Below are 25,337 nucleotides of genomic sequence, written 5' to 3'. Positions count from 1 at the left end.
TCTGGGTGAGGCGGCATGGGAAAGCCCTGGCAGAGCCAGAGGGTGAGAGAGGGAGGATGGGTGATACAGGTACATCATCAGACATGCAGAGACAGCTCTGAACATGCTCCATACCCACCTCTGGAGGGGGATTGGGATTGTGGGGTGTGATAGGATTTCAGATAGTGTTACAGGACTGTATTGTTTTTACAAGTATTTCAGAGAGAGAGAGGGAGAGAGAGGGGGGGGTAGAGAGAGCTGTACATGACTGTTTGTCAGGTCATTGTATATACGGTTATTTTCTGATTTCTTTGAAGAGGTCAGTAATTCACCATCATTGCACAGGGCTTTATAATTCCCTGAATTGACAATGAACTGCCACTAGATGGCATTCATTCTAAAACTATGTTGAAGGAGCAAGCAAGCTATGCCAGTGGTGTGTATTCATGGATGCCAAGGGAAGCCAGGCTTCCCCCCAAAATGTACCAAAACATATACAATAATTTATATATTTTGAGTTAAACTGAGTGAACTCAACTGTGAATGGTCCTGGCGCACCAAAAAAATGTGTTTAGGGAATCCAGTTTGGATTGTTGCATCTCGTTGTGTTGTTGTCCTCTGGTGGCCTTATCCTAAATTAGCTGGATGGAGATAGGGATTTGGATCCAAATGTTAATTCATACATTGTGCCCCTGGCCTCAGAGGATGGAAGTTCAATATGTAGCTACAGTAGATGTTTTTCTTTTTTGACATTTTATTTAACCTTCATTTAACTAGGCAAGTCAGTTAAGAACAAATTGTTATTTACAATGACTGCCTATCCTGGCCTACCCCGACGCTGGGCCAATTGTGCACCGCCCTATGGGGCTCCCAATCACGGCCAGATGTGATACAGCCTGGAATCGAACCAGGGACTATAGTGACACCTCTTGCACTGAGATGCCCCCCCCCCCCACACAGACACACACACACACACACACACACACAGACACACACACAGACACACACACACACACACACACACACACACACACACACACACACACACACACACACACACACACACACACACACACACACACACACACACACACACACACACACACACACACACACACACACACACACACACACACACACACACACACACACAAATCAGTACAATGGACAGCCACATGATATTTCGCTTACGTTGATTGGACTAAATTGTTTCGGGAATCTTTTAGATGCAACTGTATTAGACTAAGCATAGGTGATTTGAGGATGTTGAAATGTTAAAGTTGAAAAGGTGCTGGAATAGTGGAGGCAGCTCCTGTTTTCTTTGGGACCTGCAGTAACTCCGCTGTTCTAAATCAATAGTTGTTCAGTAGTTCGAAAATGTCAGAAATATTAACTTGATTGACCATGCTGTAGGTCATGTAACTGTTTGTTACATGCAATATGCTTTGTGGACTTCATCGGACAGATGTTGCTCTCCGGTTTTGTGATGAAACAAATGTGTGGTTGAGTTTATTCTGCCACTGTGTCTTCCTATTGTCTCGGCTATAGGCCTATACTGTATATCACGGTGTCAAGGCATATGAACTAACCGGTCATAGAACAAACAACACAATTATCACAACACAGAGGTTGTAATTATGGCTTCCACTTTGAAGACAAACACTACAGGCTATAATCCTTATAGCTTTTACTCTCCCTTTGAGTAAGATATTTAGCTTATTTAATTTTTTTCTCCCCAATTTCGTGGTATCCAATTGTTAGTAGTTACTATCTTGTCTCATCGCTACAACTCCAGGCTTGGGAGAGACGAAGGTCGAGAGCCTTGCGTCCTCCGAAACACAACCCAACCAAGCCGCACTGCTTCTTAACACAGCGCGCCTCCAACCCGGAAGCCAGCCGCACCAATGTGTCGGAGGAAACACCATACACCTAGCGACCTGGTCAGCGTGCACAGGATTCGCTAGTGCGCGATGAAACAAGGATATCCCTACCGGCCAAACCCTCCCTAACCCAGACGACGCTAGGCCAATTGTTCGTCGCCCCATGGACCTCCCGGTCGCGGCCGGCTGCGACAGAGCCTGGGCTCGAACCCAGAGTCTCTGGTGGCACAACTAGCACTGCGATGCAGTGCCTTAGACCACTGCGCCACCCGGGAGATATTTTGATATTTTAATGAGAAGTAATGTACTTACTATGACTGAGATATGTGGTTGTCCCACCTAGCTATCTTAAGATGAATGCACTAATTGTAAATCGCTGTGGATAAGAGCGTCTGCTAAATGACTAAAATGTAAATGTAATATTTAAACATCTTCAAGATTTGTTTATGCTGTGATACACACTTATTTATGATATTTCTGACGCACATGCTTATGTTGAAGAGAGTGGATCAACGGCATACAGTAGTCCTACATGCAATCAGTCTTATTGGACAATGTTTATGTACTATTTGAATGTGCTAATATGACTTTCCATACCCTTATCACCACTTTATAATTTGGGGAAGTAGCTTAAATTATTTAAATTAGCATCATAGACACGACACATAAGACACAATACATTTAAGTTATGTTTAGTTTCGCTTTTTATTTCCATAAATTAAGAATACAACACCAACATGGCACAGTCACTGACCAACCTTCAGATAACAAACAAACAAATACAAAGATGTCATTGACTCATCAGAGACAATTCAGTTTATACAAAATACAGAATGGACCTAATCTGCATGACTAATTTCATCTTTGTAAACTCTCCCTCATTCTATTGACAACGGTGGCATGTTCTAAGGCTTTGAAGGGAGAATACAGTCATCAAGAGGGCAAGAGTAGTCAGTTGGAGGAAAGTGTTTGTGATTTAGTTGGTGTTGGTGAAGGCCTGGTAGAGGGCGGTGAGCTGGGCCTTCAGGTCCTGGGTGTAGGGGTCCAGCTTGTCCTTCAGGTCCTCAGCATAGGGGGCCAGGCTCTTCTGCACCATCTGAGCTCTGGTGGTCAGCTCGCTCTGGAGGTTCTCGGCCAGGGGGGCCACTCTCTTCTGGAAGTCCTGCAGGCGCAGGTCCACCTTCTGTTTCAGCTCGTCAGTGTAGGGGCCCAGCTGGGATTGCAGCTCCTTCACACTCTGCTCCAGACTCCCCTTCAGCTCCTCACTCTTCTGGAGCAGGGTGGCCCTCAGGGTCTCGGAGTCCAGGGCCTCTGCATAGGGGGCCAGATCCTGTTTCAGCTGCTCCACTCTCTGCTGGACTTGTGTTTTCATCTCCTCTGCGTAGGGCTCCAGTTTCCCCTTGACACTGCCCAGGTCTTGCTCCAGACGCTCTCTCAGCACCTCAGCCTCCTGGGTAATCTTGGTCATCAGGTCCTTGGCTGCAGGAGGAAGCTGCTCCTGCAGGGAGATGGCGTATTGGCTGGCCACATCAGCACTCTCTGTAATGCGGTCACTGCAGGAGAGGAGAGGAGAGGGGGGTCAGTTCAGGTCCCCATCCTAGTAATCTGAGCGATTCGACTATAGACATTCCACACGTTATGACAACTACATCACAGATCACATGACTTACTTGACATCCTGTCCCAGCTGAGACTTCCTGATCATCTGGACGGTGTCGTCGGCCGTTTGCGTTGCCTTGGCAACGTAGTCCCAGAAGGCATCTGTCAGCTGCTCCAGCTGTGGTTTAGGCTCATCAGCGTAGAACAGGTTAGCATGGCAGCCTATTGGGGCGTAGCAGAAGAGTTATTTTTTGTGAAACTGTATTTTTTCATGGTCATTACTGGTTAGGCATGGCAACCTGTTGGCGACATTAAGGTAACTAGAAAAGTATACTCCCTATGCCATGGTTATTATTGACTATTGACTTAAAATGAATTTGGTAGATTGATGGAAGGTATTAGGTTGCTGTACTTCAGCTCTATAAACTTCATTTCTAATCTGAATATTCTTGTATCCCACTCACCAGTGAATACAGCCAGAACGAGCACCACAAGGACCTTCATGACTCTCAATCAGATTCTGTGAAATAAAGCAGCAATCACTTAAAACATTGTAATCCACCAGAAAAAAAACATCATGGAATGCTATCAAATAATACCATGGACCTGTAGAATCCAGCTTACCGTCTTTGTGTATGAGTGTGTTGGTGTATCTCTGAGTCCAGTCTGCAGTGACTGTAGTTTCAGCCGTGTCCTGGCCTGTATATATAGTGAGCAGGGCAGTAAGGAACACAAAGTCCAGGAGCCAGTGCCTCGCTGTCAGCAGTGCTCCAAATCATAAACACTCAGACCGCAGTGCACCGCTCAACCATAATGTATCTTTGCCTTTATATATGATGCTACAACTCTACAATGCTAATAGTGAGTATCTGGTTCACACCAGGTCAGTTTCATGGATTTTTCCTTGATGGCACAGAAAGTCTCAGATCGAATCAGCCATTCTCTGAGCCAATCACAGCCATTTCTCAGACATAAATAGCACCTTGTCCAGACAACACCTTCCTCCCAACCTTCATGAGGTATCACAGTCTGATCAGATATGCTATTGATTTATAGTCAGTTTAAGTTCGATGTCCAGCCAGCTGGCATTGACTCACAGAATATATTCTATGATATAGTTTTCAGTTTCACTGTGAGGTCATGTGTTCAAGCACTTCCATGTGTCAGTTGTATGACCAAAGTTCATTTGACCCCGGCCCATGCAAACTGTGATAGGGTCTAGGGTTAGGGGTCGCATGGGCCCAGTCTATTCATTAGATGTAATTTCACAATAGCCAGTAGATTTTTTATATGTTTTATTTCACCTTTATTTAACCAGGTAGGCTAGATGAGGCAAGTTCTCATTTGCAACTGCGACCTGGCCAAGATAAAGCATAGCAATTAGACACATACAACACAGAGCACAGAGTTACACATGGAATAAACAAAACATACAGTCAATAATACAGTGGGGAAAAAAGTATATATACAATGTGAGCAACTGAGGTGAGATAAGGGAGTTAAAGGCAACAAAAAAGCCATGGTGGCAAGGTAAATAAAATATAGCAAGTAAAACACTGGAATGGTAGTTTTGCAATGGAAGAATGTGCAAAGTAGAAATAGAAATAATGGGGTGCAAAGGAGCAAAATAAATAAATAAATAAATAAATAGAGTAGGGGAAGAGGTAGTTGTTTGGGCTAAATTATAGATGGGCTATGTACAGGTGCAGTAATCTGTGAGCTGCTCTGACAGCTGGTGCTTAAAGCTAATGAGGGAGATAAGTGTTTCCAGCTTCAGAGATTTTTGCCGTTCGTTCCAGTCATTGGCAGCAGAGAACTGGAAGGAAAGACGACCAAAGGAGGAATTGGCTTTGGGGGTGACCAGTGAGATATACCTGCTGGGGCGCGTGCTACGAGTGGGTGCTGCTATGGTGACCAGTGAGCTGAGATAAGGCGGGGCTTTACCTAGCAGAGACTTGTAGATAACCTGTAGCCAGTGGGTTTGGCGATGAGTATGAAGCGAGGGCCAGCCAAAGAGAGCGTACAGGTCGCAATGGTGGGTAGTGTATGGGGCTTTGGTGACAAACCGGATATCACTGTGATAGACTGCATCCAGTTTGTTGAGTAGAGTGTTGGAGGCTATTTTATAGATGACATCACCGAAGTCGAGGATCGGTAGGATGGTCAGTTTTACGAGGGTATGTTTGGCAGCATGAGTGAAGGATGCTTTGTTGCGATATAGGAAGCCGATTCTAGATTTCATTTTGGATTGGAGATGCTTAATGTGAGTCTGGAAGGAGAGTTTACAGTCTAACCAGACACTTAGGTATTTGTAGTTGTCCACGTATTCTAAGTCAGAGCCGTCCAGAGTAGTGATGCTGGACGGGCGACCAGGTGCGGGCAGTGATCGGTTGAATAGCATGCATGTAGTTTTACTTGCATTTAAGAGCAGTTGGAGGCCATGGAAGGAGAGTTGTATGGCATTGAAGCTCGTCTGGAGGTCAACACAGTGTCCAAAGAGGGGCCAGAAGTATACAGAATGGTGTCGTCTGCGTAGAGGTGTATCAGAGAATCACCAGCAGCAAGAGCAACATCATTGATGTATACAGAGAAGAGAGTCGGCCCGAGGATTGAACCCTGTGAGACCGCATAGAGACTGCCAGAGGTCCGGACAACAGGCCCTCCGATTTGACACACTGAACTCTATCAGAGAAGAAGTTGGTAAACCAGGCGAGGCAATCATTTGAGAAACCGAGGCTGTCGAGTCTGCCAATAAGAATGTGGTGATTGACAGAGTCGAAAGCCTTGGCCAGGTCGATGAATACGGCTGCGCAGTAATGTCTCTTATCGATGGCCGTTATGATGTCGTTTAAGACCTTGACCGTGGCTGAGGTGCACCCATGACCAGCTTGGAAACCAGATTGCATAGCGGAGAAGATACGGTGGGATTCGAAATGGTCGGTAATCTGTTTGTTAACTTGGCTTTCGAAGACCTTAGAAAGACAGGGTAGGATAGATATAGATCTGTAGCAGTTTGGGTCTAGAGTGTCACCCCCTTTGAAGAGGGGGATGACCGCGGCAGCTTTCCATTCTTTGGGAATCTCAGACGACACGAAAGAGAGGTTGAACAGGCTAGTAATAGGGGTTGCAACAATTTCGGCAGATCATTTTAGAAAGAGAGGGTCCAGATTGTATAGCCTGGCTGAATTGTAGGGGTCCAGATTTTGCAGCTCTTTCAGAACATTAGCTGACTGGATTTGGGTGAATGAGAAAGGGTGGGGGCTTTGGCGGGTTGTTGTGGAGGGTGCCGGGCAGTTGACCGGGGTAGGGGTAGCCAGGTGGAAAGCATGGCCAGCCGTAGAGAAATGCTTATTGAAATTCTCAATTATAGTGGATTTATCGGTGGTGACAGTGTTTCCTAGCCTCAGTGCAGTGGGCAGCTGGGAGGAGGTGCTCTTATTCTCCATGGACTTAACAGTGTCCCAGAACTTTTTTGAGTTAGTCCTACAGGATGCAAATTTCTGTTTGAAAAAGCTAGCCTTAGCTTTCCTAACTGCCTGTGTGTATTTGTTCCTAACTTCCCTGAAATGTTGCATATCACGGGGGCTATTCGTTGCTAATCCAGAACGCCACAGGATGTTTTTGTGCTGGTCAAGGGCAGACAGGTCTGGAGTGAACCAAGGACTATATCTATTCCTAGTTCTAAATGTTTTGAATGGGGCATGCTTATTTAAGATGGTGAGGAAGGCACTTTTAAAGAATAGCCAGGCATCATCTACTGACGGGATGAGGTCAATGTCATTCCAGGATACCCCGGCCAGGACGATTAGAAAGGCCTGCTCGCAGAAGTGTTTTAGGGAGCGTTTGACAGTGATGAGGGGTGGTCATTTGGTCGCAAACCCATTACGGATGCAGGCAATGAGGCAGTGATCGCTGAGATCTTGATTGAAAACAGCAGAGGTGTATTTGGAGGGCGAGTTAGTTAGGATGACATCTATGAGGGTGCCCGTGTTTACGGATTTGGAGTTGTACCTGGTAGGTTCATTGATAATTTGTGTGAGATTGAGGGCATCAGGCTTAGATTGTAGGATGGCCAGGGTGTTAAGCATGTCCCAGTTTAGGTAACCTAGTAGCACGAGCTCAGAAGATAGATGGGGGGAAATCAATTCACATATGGTATCGAGGGCACAGCTGGGGGCAGAGGGAGGTCTATAGCAAGCGGCAACAGTGAGAGACTTTTTAGAAGTATGTGCATTTTTAGAAGTAGAAGCTCGAATTGTTTGGGTACAGACTTGGATAGTAATACAGAACTCTGCAGGCTATCTTTGCAGTAGATTGCAACACCGCCCCCTTTGGCAGTTCTATCTTGGCGGAAAATGTTATAGTTAGCGATGGAGATTTCAGGGTTATTGGTGGTTTTCCTAAGCCAGGATTCAGACACGGCTAAGACATCAGGGTTGACAGAGTGTGCTAAAGCAGTGAGTAAAACAAACTTAGGGAGGAGGCTTCTAATGTTGACATGCATGAAACCAAGGCTTTTACAGTTACAGAAGTCAACAAATGAGAGCACCTGAGGAATGGGAGTGGAGCTAAACACTGCAGGACCTGGATTAACCTCTACATCACCAGAGGAACAGAGGAGAAGTAGGATAAGGGTACGGCTAAATCCTATACGAACTGGCCGTCTAGCACATTCGGAACAGAGAGTAAAAGGAGCAGGTTTCTGGGCACGGTAGCATAGATTCAAGGCATAGTGTACAGACAAACATAAGGTAGGATGTGAGTACATTGGAGATAAACCTAGGCATTGAGTAATGATGAGAGAGATATAGTCTCTAGAGATGTTTAAACCAGGTGATGTCATCGCATATGTAGGAGGTGGAACAACATGGTTGGTTAAGGCATAAGATAACATATGGTGTCTAGGAACGTATTTGGAATCAATTAAATGTTACGGTAGACTTTCATTTTTCAAAGTAAAGCTCCCCCTTTGTCATACTGTAGTTATTCTGTTGAAATGGATAGTGTGTTACTGTGCTATACTGGTAGTTGACCTTGTCATAACCTCGCCCCCAGGTTATTGCGCAAAGAAGTGTCTGGGAACAACATTACCATGTCAAAAAGGTGGATCAGTCTACCCAGAGAATGGCCAGATTGAGAATCTTCACAGCACTCATTCTACATCACTTGAGTTATTCATGATGTCACATCCTGGTAACCTGGAGCTGTGAAGTCAGGAGTTGAGTTCTAAACCTCATATCTGCCCACTGTGCCTTATTACAAACCATCACAGTGCCACTCTATAGAGAGTAGAATAAGGTGTTGCCTGGAATCTACTATTTCCTATGTAAATGCACTACAGTGCAACGTTCAACACCTTAAATAACCTCTGACCCCAGTGATGACTAAAATGTGTCAAGGTTGACACTGCGCTATAGGTTTGCGTTGGCAGTTGAGAAGACACAACCGTTGGGATGCTACCTTTGATGGCTAAACAAACGACAGGATGTCTATAATGAAATCATATCCTTGTCGAAAAGCACCAATGTAAAATGGACTAATGCCAGCATTCGTAGAATCTAGTTAGTATTATATGTGGTTGTGGTCTCATTGCTTGACCTGATTACAAAGTGTCTGTGGTGTGGACATGTTTAAGGTTATCTGCCGGCCATCAGCAGTGGAATACCTTTACTCATTAGTATTACTTTAAGCAGGGGTTTTAGAAGTGGGGGGGGCATATTTTAGAAAATGATTTCTATATTTTTATCCAGTCGGATAAACACTCCAAACAGACTACCCAACCGATCGGAGACGTCCGCATGGTCCTAAAGCACACAGTTGCCTCTATTGTATCATTTCTAATGATAAAACTGTGGGCGACAAAAATGCAATTTCAGAATGTGGGGGGGGCATGTCCCCCTTCCCCCCCGTCCCCAGTGAAAGGTGCATCCCTGACTGTAAGTCTTCTCTAGAATGAGGCTTTCAGTAGAAGGGTCAAGGTCCATGCACAGTTGTCTAATTAGAATATAACCAATAAAAAGGACCATGGTGGTGGTGGGGGAGATTCCCAAAGGAAACATATTGAAGTTCAATCAAAGCAAGCTTAATCAAGTCTGGTCTGTCTATGTTCAGTCTGTCAGGCTCAGAGAATGAATATGAAGGTAACAAAATAATGTATTGTCATTGTGTATTGTGTGTGCGTGTGCGTGTGCGTGTGTGTGTGCATGTCAATATAGTAGCCGCACAGTCATGTGATGACAGCGAGCAAGGAGTTGTAGTAGAAGCAGGAAGAGAGGTGACATGGCAGTGACTCCTGGACTTTGGGCTTACATCTACAGCTCTGGTTTCGACTATATATACAGCGTGGCTCTGGCCTGATAGACACACAGACAGACTGAATACACAGAGATACACCAAGAAAAAAACAGGTGAGGCCAATGCTGAGATTCAAAACAAGGTGTTGAGACACTAGGATTTTAGGGTTCTAAGATTCAAATGTAATTGAAGTGTAATTGATTAATAATGTTTCTGTTTCAGTGAGAAACGCAAATATGAAGGTGTTGGCGGTGCTTGCAATTGCTATACTCTCTGGTAAGTAACATCTAATGTTACCACAAACGTAACTACTCTGTAATTTTTTTTTATTGAAACCTTTTGAATGCAACTTGATTATTAGAATGATTATTATTTTAAACTTAGTCTAATTCAAGCTCCTTGAACAGTGTAAGGTCATAAAGCAGGTCAGGTTAAACGAGCAGTTCCACAGGAACTAACTCTACTTCCATGCCCCAACAGGTTGCCATGCTAACCTATTCTATGCTGATGAGCCCAAGCCACAGCTGGAGCAGCTGACAGATGCCTTCTGGGACTACGTCGCCAAGGCAACAAAAACTGCCGACGACACCGTCCAGATGATCAGGAAGTCTCAGTTGGGACAGGATGTCAAGTAAGTCATTTGACCTGTGATCTAGTTGTCATAACATGTGTGTAATGTCTGTAGTGGAAGCCCTCAGAGTACTAGTCACCCGAGTGGCGCAGCGGTCGAAGGCACTGCATCGCAGTGCTAGAGGCATCACTACAGACAATCCCGGGCTGTATCCCAACCGGCCGTGATTGGGAGTTGCATAGGGTGGTGCACAATTGGCCCACGCCGTCTGGGTTAGGGGAGGGTTTGTCCGGGGTAGGCCGTCATTGTAAATACGAATTTGTTCTTGACTGACTTGCCTAGTTACAGTAAGTAAAATAAAATAAATAAATAAAACTAGAATCCTGAACTGACCAGACCCCTCTCCTCTCCTGCAGTGACCGCATTACAGAGAGTGCTGATGTGGCCAGCCAATACGCCATCTCCCTGCAGGAGCAGCTTCCTCCTGCAGCCAAGGACCTGATGACCAAGATTACCCAGGAGGCTGAGGTGCTGAGAGAGCGTCTGGAGCAAGACCTGGGCAGTGTCAAGGGGAAACTGGAGCCCTACGCAGAGGAGATGAAAACACAAGTCCAGCAGAGAGTGGAGCAGCTGAAACAGGATCTGGCTCCCTATGCAGAGTCCCTGGACTCCGAGGCCCTGAGGGCCACCCTGCTCCAGAAGAGTGAGGAGCTGAAGGGGAGTCTGGAGCAGAGTGTGAAGGAGATGCAGTCCCAGCTGGGTCCCTACACAGATGAGCTGAAGCAGAAAGTGGACCTGCGCCTGCAGGACTTCCAGAAGAGAGTGGCCCCCCTGGCCGAGAACCTCCAGAGCGAGCTGGCCACCAGAGCTCAGATGGTGCAGAAGAGCCTGGCCCCCTATGCTGAGGACTTGAAGGACAAGCTGGACCCCTACGCCCAGGACCTGAAGGCCCAGCTCACCGCCCTCTACCAGGCCTTCACCAACACCAACTAAATGGCCCAAACCAACACCACTCCTTGATCCTCTGAAACGTTTTGAGTGATTCTGTCATACCCCGAACTGCACTGTAAAACATGGAAACTAAACTGGGCATATGCCCAGAGCATCATATTTATTATTATTTAGTTCACACTCAACGTTCACACTCAAATATTTATATGTGTTTGTTTTTACCTTGTTGGATAATGTCAACTTTTTTAATTGTATTAATTTTTAAAGAAAAATAAAGCTATTGAAATTATGAACATACGCAAGATTGTTCCCTCATTCATTACACTCCAATTACACATGCAATATGTCACTTAAGGACACAGGAAAAGTCACAACTATGGCTGTCCCCGTCTCTGTGTGCCTCTCTCTCTCTCTCTCTCTCTCTCTCTCTCTCTGTCTCTCTCTCTCTCTCTGTGTCTCTCTATCTTTCTCTCTCTGTGTCTCTCTCTCTTTCTCTCTCTGTGTCTCTGTGTGTGTCTCTCTGTGTGTGTCACTCTGTCTCTCTCTTTGTTTCGCTCTCTCTGTCTCGCTCTCTCTCTCTTTTAGTAACACACATACTTGTGTTGAGTGTGTGAAATCCCTTTGCTTAATTAGAGACTGTTATTTCCTGGGCCTCCTAAGCCAGACTGGCCCTGCTGACATTTGTATATCTAGCTCATGTGTCAGCAACAGGTTTATCCAGGTCTCTGTCCTTTTACATGTCAATGCTGGTAAAATGCCAATGTACTGGCATGTAACATTCATACCCAGAAAACATGACTCCCATGTGGGTATTTGGTGGGCAAGGTGGGCATGGGCTAGCCCACCCAAGCCCAACACGGCCCATCCAAAACCAAGCCCAACACGGCCCATCCAAAACCAAGCCCAACACGGCCCATCCAAAACCAAGCCCAACAGGGGCCATCCCTTACCAAGTCCAGCACGGGCTAGCCCACACCAAGCCCAGCACGGGCTAGCCCACACCAAGCCCAGCACGGGCTAGCCCACACCAAGCCCAGCTAAGGTTAGCCCTCACCAAGTCCAGCACAGGCTAGCCCACACCAAGCCCAGCTAAGGCTAGCCCTCACTAAGCCCAGCTAAGGCTAGCCCTCAACAAGCCCAGCACAGCCTAGCCCACACCAAGCCCAGCTAAGGCTAGCCCTCACCAAGCCCAGCACAGGCTAGCCCACACCAAGCCCAGCTAAGGCTAGCCCTCACCAAGCCCAGCTAAGGCTAGCCCTCACCAAGTCCAGCACAGGCTAGCCCACACCAAGCCCAGCTAAGGCTAGCCCTCACCAAGCCCAGCACAGGCTAGCCCTCACTAAGCCCAGCTAAGGCTAGCCCTCAACAAGCCCAGCACAGCCTAGCCCACACCAAGCCCAGCTAAGGCTAGCCCTCACCAAGCCCAGCACAGGCTAGCCCACACCAAGCCCAGCTAAGGCTAGCCCTCACCAAGCCCAGCTAAGGCTAGCCCTCACCAAGTCCAGCACAGGCTAGCCCACACCAAGCCCAGCTAAGGCTAGCCCTCACCAAGCCCAGCACAGGCTAGCCCACACCAAGCCCAGCTAAGGCTAGCCCTCACCAAGTCCAGCACAGGCTAGTCCACACCAAGCCCAGCTAAGGCTAGCCCTCACCAAGCCCAGGACAGGCTAGCCCACACCAAGCCCAGCTAAGGCTAGCCCTCACCAAGCCTAGCACGGGCTAGCCCACACCAAGCCCAGCACGGGCTAGCCCACACCAAGCCCAGCACGGGCTAGCCCACACCAAGCCCAGCACGGGCTAGCCCACACCAAGCCCAGCACGGGCTAGCCCACACCAAGCCCAGCACGGGCTAGCCCACACCAAGCCCAGCACAGGCTAGCCCACACCAAGCCCAGATAAAGGCAGGGGCTCATCCAAATATTTGGGGTCGTGGTTTGCACAGTGTATTTTGTGCAACCGTTACCGCGAGTGTTGTTCTGGTTTAAGTGGTCTGTTGTGTGATGCCAATTTGTTTTAGAACTTGTACACTACCAATGAAGAAGTATTTTTCTTAAACTTAAATACGTGCATGTGACATGAGAAATGTAAGTTTCTCTTGTAAAACATTATGTATGAGAGTAACAACTTGGTTGTCTTCTGATACAGTGTATCATGCTTCCTAAATAGGCTTTAAAAATATGCAATTTATGCATTAAATTAAATTGTATTCATTAATTAAATAAATAGATTCCTATTAAATGCCAAAGGCCCTTTGTGCCGTGTGGGCATGTTTGCTGGGAAAAGATGGGTTAATTTCAGGCCAAGTGAGGGCTGCCCTCACCAGATATGAGCTGCCCACACTGGGCAACACTGGGCAAATGCCTTGGGGGCCAACGTGGAGGCGATGAGCGAAGGCACATCAGCCAATGTGGGCAGCCTGCACGGGGCCAATATTTTAGCCAATGTGGGCAGCCTACTTGGGGCCAATATTTTAGCCAATGTGGGCAGCCTACTTGGGGCCAATATTTTAGCCAATGTGGGCAGCCTACTTGGGGCCAATATTTTAGTCAATGTGGGCAGCCTACACGGGGCCAATATTTTAGCCAATGTGGGCAGCCTACACGGGGCCAATATTTTAGCCAATGTGGGCAGCCTACACGGGCCAATATTTTAGCCAATGTGGGCAGCCTACACGGGGCCAATATTTTAGCCAATGTGGGCAGCCTACATGGGGCCAATATTTTAGCCAATGTGGGCAGCCTACATGGGGCCAATATTTTAGCCAATGTGGGCAGCCTACACGGGGCCAATATTTTAGCCAATGTGGGCATGTTGGCTGGGTAAGATGTTCAGTGTTCCACTTTGGAATGTGCCACAGGCTACAGACAGGTGTGTATTACTCCTCCCTCTGGCTGGGTCCCCACTGTTTATGAGTGTCTGTCTGAGGACACACACGCTCATGTACACACACACACACACGCACACGCACACGCACACGCACACGCACACGCACACGCACACGCACACGCACACGCACACGCACACGCACACGCACACGCACACACACACACACACACACACACACACACACACACACACACACACACACACACACGTCACACCTCCATGTTCACGTCCCCTTCTCCATCCAACGTGGAGGGGCAGAGTCCACTGACAACAGGACATGTGGGCTTCACAGTCATTCCCCCGATACTGAGAAACAACTCACTCAAACATCAAGCGGACAGTACACAAACACACAGTGGAGGGACAAACAGACGTGTGAGGGGGACATGTGGAAGAGAAATCACAGCAGTGAAAATTATGAGTCATAGCAGGTTCAGACAGTGTACTCTGCTGATATGAAGCCATCTTAGACAAACCTGCTTAGTGCTTGTCTTCATTTTTTTGTAATCTATTTTTTTAAACTACCCAATTTCTTTGCTAAGCACAGAGGCAACCTTTCCTTGAATATATGCCCACATGATCTCTGACAAGTCAAAGCTCCCTGATTCAGGATGAGGGTCCGGCAGGGAAACAAATGCTGTTTTCAGATGACACCCTCTCTTGAGCCCATCTGTCTGCTCTATATTGATACCAATATGGGCACCGGGGGGGGATGTCTGTTCACACACCCATCAATCAGGAGAACACACCACCACAGAGCCAAAAGGCATCGTTAAACAATGATCAAATGGACTTCCTCATCCCAGCAGAGGAGCGTAGTTTACTGTAATATACAGCATCTCTCTCATCTCCTTGACTGTCTATTGAGGAAGACATGATGGCCTATTGAACCATATGATGGGAACTGGGAAGACATTGAGAGGTAGTCAATCAGTGGAAAGACACAGGACGGGAGTCTCTTTAAACAAGCTGCATCTTGCAGATTATCCCACTATGGTGGTGACGCACAGAAGGAGATTGGACATTGTTTTGATGCAGATAAGATGTTGTTCCAAACAGAATGGCTGTAGTCAGTGATGGTTTGGTTCTGGCATCAGAACAAGTGGAGATGAGGAGATACTGTGGATAACAAGCACATGTAGATGAGTCATTGTAAATCTCCAACCCTGAAGGCAGTGTTTCATTGTGTTGTTTTACCCCAGCATGCCCTTTGATATGACTTGGATCAGACCAGGTTGTTTGTAATACAAGGGCCCTGTACAACAACATCCACATAGCTGGTGTCTTTTTTAACCTCTTTGGGCTGCAGGGGCAGTATTGAGTAGCCTGGATAAAAGGTGCCCATTTCAAATGGCCTCGTACTCAATTCTTGCTCGTACAATATGCATATTATTATTACTATTGGATAGAAAACACTCTCTAGTTTCTAAAACCGTTTGAATTATATCTGTGAGTAAAACAGAACTCATTTTGCAGCAAACTTCCTGACAGGAAGTGGAAAATCTGAAATCGATGCTCTGTTCTAGGGCCTGCCTATAAATGTGCTTGATATTTATTAGTATACATGCACTTCATACGCCTTCCACTAGATGTCAACAGGCAGTGAGAGAAGAAATGGAGTGTATAACATGATCTGAGGTCGAATAAAAGCTCTTGGCATGACGTGACCCCAATTTCCTGTTTTCTGGAACGCGTGAGAAGTGACCTGGTATTGCCTTCTGTAAAGCTGTCGTTATAGACAACTAATATCTCCGGCTTTGATTTTATTTGATACATGTGACAATATCATCGTAAAGTATGTTTTTTCAATATAGTTTTATTAGATTATTGAAATTTTTTCGGGACGTTAGGCGTGTTGCTTTGTCTGCGTTTGTTCAGGAAGGAGAGCTTCGCGCCACTTTGCTAGCTTTCCGTGCTAATTGACTGGAGAAGAGGACATTCTAAATCCAAACAACGATTGTTCTGGACAAAGGACCCCTTGTACAACATTCTGATGGAAGATCATCAAAAGTAGGACCCATTTTATGATGCTATTTCATATATCTGTCGAACATGTGAACTAGTAGTTTGCGCCCAGATTTTGGGCATGCTCTCGCCATAACGTAAACTGCATGTCGTAATGAAGTTATTTTTAGAATTCTAACACGACGATTGCATTAAGAACTAGTGTATCTATCATTTCCTATACAACATGTATTTTTTAGTAATGTTTATGAATAGTTATTTGGTCAGAATATGTGAGTGTCAGAAAAATATCCGGACGTTGTGGGAAAAAGATGCTACGTTAGCACAATGTATAACCACTGATTTCAGCTCTAAATATGCACATTTTCGAACAAAACATAAGTGTATGTATAACCTGATGTTATAGGACTGTCATCTGATGAAGTTTATCAAGGTTAGTCAAAAATTATATAACTTTTGCTGGTTTGTTACGATCGCTAACTTTTGCTGCTGGTAAATGGCTTGTGTTTCTGGCTATTGTGGTAAGCTAATATAATGCTATATTGTGTTTTTGCTGTAAAACACTTAAGAAATCGGAAATATTGGCTGGAATCACAAGATGCCTGTCTTTCATTTGCTGTACACCATGTATTTTTCAAAAATGTTTCATGATGAGTATTTAGGTATTTCACGTTGGTGTCTGTAATTACTCTGGCTGCTTCGGTGCTATTTCTGATGGTAGCTGTGATGGTAGCTGCAATGTAAAACTGATTTATAGCTCAAATATGCACATTTTTCGAACAAAACATAGATTTATTGAATAACATGTTATAAGACTGTCATCTGATGAAGTTGTTTCTTGGTTAGTTTGGTTGGTTCTTGGTTAGTTAGGTTGGTTTTGTGCATGCTACCTGTGCGGTGAAAAATGTCTGTCCTTTTTTGTATTTGGTGGTGAGCTAACATAAATATACGTGGTGTTTTCGCTGTAAAACATTTTAAAAATCGGACATGTTGGCTGGATTCACAAGATGTTTATCTTTCATTTGCTGTATTGGACTTGTTAATGTGTGAAAGTTAAATATTTCTAAAAAAAAAAAATTGAATTTCGCGCCCTGCACTTGAGCTGGCTGTTGTCATAAGTGTACCGACATCGGGCTTGCAGCCCAAAGAAGTTTTAATCCCTACATTTATATGGGTGCTGTTTGTGAGGCATTTCCCTCTTCATAAAAGTGTGTGCTAACCAGCTGTTGTGATATGAGGGCAATACAAACAATTTTTTAACTGATTAAACTCTGCAGTCTGACTTCAGCTTTCAGGGCTGTCTGGGATTTCCTTCTAGTGGTCCTCCTAGTGGTTAGAGCGTTGGACTAGTAACCGAAAGGTTGCAAGATTGAATCCCCGAGCTGACAAGGTAAAAATCTGTCATTCTGACCCTGAACAGGACAGGTAACCCACTGTTCCTAGGCCATCATTGAAAATAAGAATTTATTCTTAACTGACTTGCCTATAAAGTAAAATAAAAAAATTGTGGAAGTGCCATGAGCAGCAGTAGGTTAGACTTTCCTGCCACCTGTTGGCAAAGCTGTGATACTGCAAGAGCGATGGCGCAAGAGAGAGAGATCGACATCATTACAACACTGTATATAGCCATAACATGACATTTGAAATGTCTCTATTCCTTTGGAACTTTTGAAAAGTGTAATGTTTACTGTTAATTTTTTATTGTTTATTTCACTTTTGTTTATTATCTATTTCACTTGCTTTGGCAATGTAAACATTTGTTTCACACGCCAATAAAGCCCTTTAAATTGAATTGAGAGCGAGAGAGCGAGAGAGCAAGAAAGAGAAAGAGAAAGCGAGATAAGACAATATGTTGGAAAGGGAAGATAGTTGAGAGTGTAGAGAGAGTGACAAGGAAATACGTACAGTATGCATGGATGTGTGTTTGGATCAGAGGTAGAGAACTTGGGAGAGATACAGGGGAGTAAGAGGACATGGAAAAAAGACATTAGACGATCAGGAAGTGAAACGTCTGTAACATTCCCTCTTGAGCACACAGTGTGTTATCCTTTCTGTGTGCTTAAATAATAATTACCTGTATCAAATCAAATCAAATGTATATAGCACTTCTTACATCAGCTGATATCTCAAAGTGCTGTACAGAAACCCAGCCTAAAACCCCAAACAGCAAGCAATGCAGGTGTAGAAGCACGGTGGCTAGGAAAAACTCCCTAGAAAGGCCAAAACCGAGGAAGAAACCTAGAGAGGAACCAGGCTATGAAGGGTGGCCAGTCCTCTTCTGGCTGTGCCGGGTGGAGATTAAAACAGAACATGGCCAAGATGTTCAAATGTTCATAAATGACCAGCATGGTCAAATAATAATAATCACAGTAGTTGTCGAGGGTGCAACAAGTCAGCACCTCAGGAGTAAATGTCAGTTGGCTTTTCATAGCCGATCATTAAGAGTATCTCTACCGCTCCTGCTGTCTCTAGAGAGTTGAAAACATCAGGTCTGGGACAGGTAGCACGTGTATAGCCCACAAAGATCTCCGCCACGGCACAACCCAAGAGGGGGCGCCAACCCAGACAGGAAGATCACGTCAGTAACTCAACCCACTCAAGTGATGCACCCCTCCTAGGGACAGCATGGAAAAGCACCAGTAAGCCAGTGACTCAGCCCCTGTAATAGGGTTAGAGGCAGAGAATCCCAGTGGAGAGAGGGGAACCGTCCAGGCAGAGACAGCAAGGGCGGTTCCTTGCTCCAGAGCCTTTCCGTTCACCTTCACACTCCTGGGCCAGACTACACTCAATCATATGACCCACTGAAGAGATGAGTCTTCAGTAAAGACTTAAAGGTTGAGACCGAGTCTGCGTCTCTCATATGGGTAGGCAGACCATTCCATAAAAATGGAGCTCTATAGGAGAAAGCCCTGCCTCCAGCTGTTTGCTTAGAAATTCTAGGGACAATTAGGAGGCCTGCGTCTTGTGACCGTAGCGTACGTGTAGGTATGTACGGCAGGACCAAATCAGAAAGATAGGTAGGAGCAAGCCCATGTAATGCTTTGTAGGTTAGCAGTAAAACCTTGAAATCGGCCCTTGTCTTAACAGGGTGAACTGTATGAACTGAACTGATGCCAACTATGCACAGAACACACAGACCCCATACACACAGACCCCATAAAACAGCAGTCCCCATGCACTTAACTATCAACCTGGACTCAGGGGTAGACATAACATAGTAAAGGTAAATCCGAAACATGTTATGTTTCGTATAGTATGTATTAATTTGTGAATGTCCATCATCAATTTCGTATGATACACAGTGGTGTTAAGTACTTAAGTAAAAATACTTTTAAGTACTACTTAAGTATTTACTTTACTGTTAATATTTTTGACAACCTTTACTTTTACTTCACTACATTCCTAAAAAAAATTATGTGCTTTTTACTCCATACATTTTCCTGAAACCCAGAAATACTCGTTACATTTTGAATACTTAGCAGGACAGAAAATTCTCAAATTCACACACTTATCAAGATCACATCCCTGGTCATCCCTACTGCCTCTGATTTGGTGGACTCACTAAACACAAACGCTTTGTTTTTAAATGATGTCTGAGTGTTGGAGTGTGACCTTGGCTATCCGTAAATAAAAAATAAAAAATAAAGATGTGTGCCGTCTGGTTTTAGGAATTTTAAATGATTCATACATTTACTATTCATACTTTTACTATTGATACTTAAGTATATATTTAGCAACTACATTTACTTTTGACACTTAAGTATATTTAAAACCAAATACTTTGGGACTTTTACTCAAGTAGTATTTTACTTGGTGACTTTCACTTTTACTTGAGTCATTTTCTATTAAGGTATCTTTATGATAATTTAGTACTTTTTCCACCACTGATGATAAAGTATATTCCCCGAATTACAATTTGTATGGTATGTTACGAACTGCAATTTGTACAATATGTTGCGAATTTTCAAAACTCATGATATGTTGCGAATTACGATTTGTTGTGGCTGTTAGCTTAGACGTAACATAGTAAATTGAAACCTGGTACAGTCAAATTAGTATGCTACAGTATGTTACATTTGGTATGGTTACTTACATAAAACAGAAGGTTACTTAAGGAAAAAAAAGAATGTATGGTGGTTTGTCAAGGAGGGTGAGTAGACGTATAACATGACCGTTTAGCAACCCAAAGGTTGCATGTACGAATCTCATCACGGACAACTTTATAATTTTAGCTACTTTGCAACTACTTACTACTTTTTAGTTACTTTGCAACTACTTGGCATGTTAGCTAACCCTTCCCCTAGCACTAACCTCAACCCTTTAACCTAACTCCTAACCCTAACCTTAACCCTAACCTTAATCCTAATCCCTAACATAGCCACCTAGCTAATGAGACCAGGCTAAAACTATTGTTATTTACCCAGTCAGTGGGTTTGTCTTCACAAATCAACTTTTTCAAAAGTATACCTGACTGAAGTGCAGCCAATTGCCCTGCTGGGCTCAACCACAGTGACAGAGGTGTAAAGTGTAGTAGTAGTAGTAGTGAAACAGAAGCATATATTACCTAACACCATTGATATGTTCGGGTTTATCCCTATTTTACATTTTTTTTAATTTCACCTTTATTTAACCAGGTAGGCTAGTTGAGAACCCGAAAACAGGTATTCTCAAAAAAACGTCTGTAGTGTCCGAATGGTTTGGCCTATGAAGTACTATGACCACTCTTTTGAAAGGCGAGACTCTCACGATGGTGTTCGTGACATGTCTGAAGTCAGTACAGCCTCTTCTGCCAACTTCTGTCTGTTGCGTCCGAACGGTTTGGGCTACACACTAGTATGAGCACTCGGTGGACAGCTGAGACTCTCATGAACACTCTCAGGATTAGTCTGAGAGTCCCCAGTACCAGTTAAAGAAATTAATGGAAGGGAAAGGGGGATACCTAGACAGCTGTCCAACTGAATGTATTCAACTGAAATGTGTCTTCCACATTTGTAGAATAATAGTGAAGACATCAAAAGGATTAAATAAAACATATGGAATCATGTAGTAACCAAAAAAGTGCTAAGTATGTAGAACATATTTTAAGCCAACAGGGCAGGAAAAAAGATGAACATAGAAAAATAGGATCGAGATAACCTTATTTAACCTATGTAAGGACTTTAGAAATTGCCACCATAGACACTTTTTTTTTTTTTTTTTGTAATTCCATGGGTTCAGATAAAGCCGAACAGTGAGAAACGAAGTTAATGTTTGGGACCAAGCTACAGACAGATAGGGGAAAGGGCAGACAGAGGGGCCCTCCCCACACTGCTGAGACCTTGAAGGTTGGGAGCAGAGAGATAGGAGTGACACAGACTGGGTCACGGTTACTGAGGGAGACAAAGAGGGAATGAAAACTTAGTTGGTTTCAGGAACTAAGGGGCAGCACTGATAACTTTTAAAGTAGAGAAGACACAAATTGTTATATTTGCGCCAGTATTGATACAATGGCGGAGCCATGTATCAAAAGGGGGAAGGAATAGGGCACTTTGTGGTGTGGCCTATTAGTTAAATATCCCTAGAGTTGGTTTACTAGGATAATAATGGAGGGCATTCTAGCTAATCAGATAGAACAAATAGAATTAGGGACCTGAACAAGTAGGCAAAGAAGAAGATATAATCAGATAGAATAAATGAGAAATTGTTTGTTAACCAAACCTGTATGTCCAAGATGTTATGCACTACAGGTGAATTACAGGAGAAGGTGATTCACTCAATCCAGTCCCTGAGGAGAATAGACGGAAAGCAGCCCCGTTGGGAGAGGCCATACCAAGTATTCCTGGTGACAGCCTTTGTGGTGAGAATAGCTGAAAGAGCTACCGGGGTTCATATCACACATTGTAGGAGGGTAAGACACACTGACACTGTCGAACAATCACAGGGGTAGGAGCAGAACCAGAACCAGTGAACCCCCACACTGATTAGCATCGCTAGCATAGCGTCACAATTAATAGTAGCATCTAAATATCATTAAATCACAAGTCCAAGACACCTAATGAAAGATACAGATCCTGTGAATAAAGCCACCATTTCAGATTTTTAAAATGTTTTACAGGGAAGACACAATATGTAAATCTATTAGCTAAACACGTTAGCAAAAATCACCATTTTTCTTTGTCCACCATTTTCTCTCAACACCAGTAGCTATCACCAATTCGGCTAAACTAAGATATTGATAGCCACTAACCAAGAAAAAACCTCATCAGATGACAGTCTGATAACATATTTATGGTATAGGATAGGTTTTGTTAGAAAAATGTGCATATTTCAGGTATAAATCATAGTTTGCCATTGCAGCCACCATCACAAATCTCACCAAAGCTCCTAGAATTACTACAGAGAGCAACGTGTATTACCAATTTACTCATCATAAAACATTTCTTAAAAATACACAGCACATAGCAATGGAAAGACACAGATCTTGTGAATTCAGACAACATTTCAGATTTTCTAAGTGTTTTACGGTGAAAACACAATAAATCGTTATATTAGCATACCACATATGCAAACGTTAGCCGAGCACTGATTCAAGCCAAAGAGAGCGATATCGTTATCTTCGCCAAAATATATAATTTTTTTCACTAACCTTCTCAGAATTCTTCAGATGACACTCCTGTAACATCATATTACAACATACATATAGAGTTTGTTCGAAAATGTGCATATTTAGCCACCAAAATCATGGTTAGACAATGACAAAAGTAGCACAGCTGGTCAGAAAATGTCGTGCACCATATTAGACAGTGATCTAGTCTTATACATAAATACTCATAAACTTGACTAAAAAATACAGGGTGGACAGCGATTGATAGACAATTTAATTCTTAATACAATCGCGGAATTACATTTTTTAAATTATCCTTACTTTTCAATACAGGTTGCGCCAAGCGAAGCTATAGCAAACAAAATGGCGGCATAAGCTTTTAACATTTTGACAGAAACACGATTTATCATCATAAATTGTTCTTACTATGAGCTGTTCTCCCATCAGAATCTTGGGCAATGAATCCTTTCTTGGGTCTAATCTTCTTTTGGTCGAAAGATGTCCACTTGTCTGTCGAAATGCCCACTAACGTACGACCGGGACCCCGAAACGTGCCCGGAGCTTCAAAGTCTATTACAAAGCAATGCCTAAAAATCGCACTAAACGGATATAAATTGCTATAAAACGGTTTAAATTAACTACCTTATGATGTTTCTAACACCTATAACGAGTAAAAAGATGACCGACGCTATATTACTGGCTAAACCAAGGCTTGGAAAAGGCCAGTCAGATATCCTTCTTGCGTTGAGCGCAGAATCCAAAGGAACGCTACTTCCGGTATTTGGTGATTTATAGAGCCAATGATTGCGCAATCGACTCCATTCAAATTGTCACCACTTACTGACATCTAGAGGAAGGCGTGGGCAGTGTTTGTATCCTCATAGGATCTACAGTGGCTTTAAAACTGATCTGGAACCAGAGGCCAAGAGTTCTGAAAACTCACTCACTGGGAGGAAAAGTGCTGTAGAATGAGTTCTGTTCCACTCAGAGACATAATTCAAACGGCTATAGAAACTAGAGAGTATTTTCTATCCAATAATAACAATAATATGCATATTGTACGAGCAAGAATTGAGTACTAGGCAGTTTAATCTGTAGAGAAAATTATGCTAATGCGAAACAGCACCCCCAATAGTTGCAAGAAGTTAACCTGCCCTATTATGGCAATAACAGCTCAAGTAAGCAAAGAGAAATAACAGTCCATCATTACTTTAAGACATGAAGGTCAGTCAGTAACGAAAATTTCAAGAACTTTGAATGTTTCTTCAGGTGCAGTCGCAAAAACCATCAAACGCTATGATGAAACTGGCTCTCATGAGGACCACCACAGGAATGGAAGACCCAGAGTTACCTCTGCTGCAGAGTATAAGTTCATTAGTTACCAGCCTCAGAAATTGCAGCCCAAATAAATGCTTCACAAAGTTCAAGTAACAGACACATCTCAACATCAACTGTTCAGAGGAGACTGTGTGAATCAGACCTTCATGGTCAAATTGCTGCAAAGAAACCACTACTAAAGGGCACCAATAATAAGAAGAGACTTGCTTGGGCCAAGAAACACGAGCAATGGACATTAGATCGGTGGAAATTTGTCCTTTGGTCTGGTGTCCAAAATGTGAGATTTTTGGTTACAAACGCCGTATCTTTTTGAGATGCGGTAGGGATGAACGGACGATCCCCATATGTGTACTTCACACCGTAAAGCATGGAGGAGGAAGTGTTATGGTGGGGGGGGGGTTGCTTTGCTGGTGGCACTGTTTGTGATTTATTTAGAAATCATGGCACACTTAACCAGCATGGCTACCACAGCATTCTGCAGCGATACACCATCCCATCTGGTTTAGTGGGCTTAGTGGGACTATCATTTGTTTTTCAAAAGGACAATGACCCAACACACCTCCAGGCTGTGTAAGAGCTATTTGGCCAAGAAGGAGAGAGATGGAGTGCTGCATCAAATGACCTGGCCTCCACAATCACACGATCTCAACCCAATTGAGATGGTTTGGGATGAGTCGGACCGCAGAGTGAAGGAAAATAAGCCAACAAGTGCTCAGCATATGTGGAAACTCCTTCAAGACTGTTGAAAAATAATTCCAGGTGAAGCTTGTTGAGAGAATACAAAGTCTGCAAAACTGTCATCAAGGCAAAGGGTGGCTACTTTGAAGAATCTCAAATATAAAATACATTTAGATTTATTTAACACTTTTTTGGTTACTACATGATTCCATATGTGTTATTTCATAGTTTTGATGTCTTCACTATTATTCTACAATGTAGAAAATAGTAAAAATTAAAAAAAAAACTTGAATGAGTAGGTGTGTCAACTTTTGACTGGTACTGTACATATTACCTCAATTACCTCGTACCCCTGCACATTGGCTCGGTACCGTTACTCTTTCTATATAGCCTCGTTATTGGGATTTTGTGTTATTTCCTTTCTTTCTTATTTGCTAATTTTTCGTACTTTTTAACTCTGCATTGTTGGTAAAGGCTCATAAGCAAGCCTTTCACGGTAAAGTGGTGTCTGCTGTGTCCCTTTTCCCTCCCATACATGTGACCCTTCTCTAGAAACCTAGGATAGGAAAAAGTAATCCTTCTAACCCCCCCCCCTTAAAAGATTTAGATGCAC

The 25,337-nt window shown here is 43.9% G+C and overlaps 2 protein-coding genes across 2 annotated transcripts; one reads left to right on the top strand and one right to left on the bottom strand.

Annotated features, from left to right (window-relative positions):
- Nucleotides 1-2,545: 2,545 nt before the first annotated feature.
- On the bottom strand, nucleotides 2,546-4,134 carry LOC129837778 (apolipoprotein A-IV-like). Its single transcript, XM_055904222.1, has 4 exons — nucleotides 4,083-4,134; nucleotides 3,923-3,978; nucleotides 3,530-3,680; nucleotides 2,546-3,412 (listed from the first exon to the last, which is right to left on the bottom strand). The coding sequence occupies exons 2-4, from the start codon at nucleotides 3,960-3,962 to the stop codon at nucleotides 2,836-2,838; spliced, it is 768 nt and encodes a 255-aa protein (XP_055760197.1). The 5' UTR covers nucleotides 3,963-3,978; nucleotides 4,083-4,134; the 3' UTR covers nucleotides 2,546-2,835.
- A 5,678-nt stretch (nucleotides 4,135-9,812) lies between these two features.
- On the top strand, nucleotides 9,813-11,571 carry LOC129837779 (apolipoprotein A-I-like). The gene is made up of 4 exons (XM_055904223.1): nucleotides 9,813-9,865; nucleotides 9,975-10,028; nucleotides 10,233-10,383; nucleotides 10,740-11,571. The coding sequence occupies exons 2-4, from the start codon at nucleotides 9,989-9,991 to the stop codon at nucleotides 11,314-11,316; spliced, it is 768 nt and encodes a 255-aa protein (XP_055760198.1). The 5' UTR covers nucleotides 9,813-9,865; nucleotides 9,975-9,988; the 3' UTR covers nucleotides 11,317-11,571.
- The last annotated feature ends 13,766 nt before the right edge of the window (nucleotides 11,572-25,337 follow it).

The sequence above is a fragment of the Salvelinus fontinalis genome, chromosome 38 (genome assembly GCF_029448725.1).
Source record: "Salvelinus fontinalis isolate EN_2023a chromosome 38, ASM2944872v1, whole genome shotgun sequence".
NCBI classification, from domain to species: Eukaryota; Metazoa; Chordata; class Actinopteri; order Salmoniformes; family Salmonidae; genus Salvelinus; species Salvelinus fontinalis.
Note: the sequence above shows the minus strand (reverse complement) of the source record. Positions and strands in the feature narration are given on the sequence as shown.

Coding starts and splice junctions, on each gene's coding strand:
- LOC129837778 (XM_055904222.1), bottom strand. CDS start 3,962: ATGAAGGTCCTTGTGGTGCTCGTTCTGGCTGTATTCACTG. Junction 3,681..3,922: donor CGTTCTGGCTGTATTCACTG/GTGAGTGGGATA, acceptor ACGCCCCAATAG/GCTGCCATGCTAACCTGTTC. Junction 3,413..3,529: donor CAGCTGGGACAGGATGTCAA/GTAAGTCATGTG, acceptor CCTCTCCTGCAG/TGACCGCATTACAGAGAGTG.
- LOC129837779 (XM_055904223.1), top strand. CDS start 9,989: ATGAAGGTGTTGGCGGTGCTTGCAATTGCTATACTCTCTG. Junction 10,029..10,232: donor TGCAATTGCTATACTCTCTG/GTAAGTAACATC, acceptor ATGCCCCAACAG/GTTGCCATGCTAACCTATTC. Junction 10,384..10,739: donor CAGTTGGGACAGGATGTCAA/GTAAGTCATTTG, acceptor CCTCTCCTGCAG/TGACCGCATTACAGAGAGTG.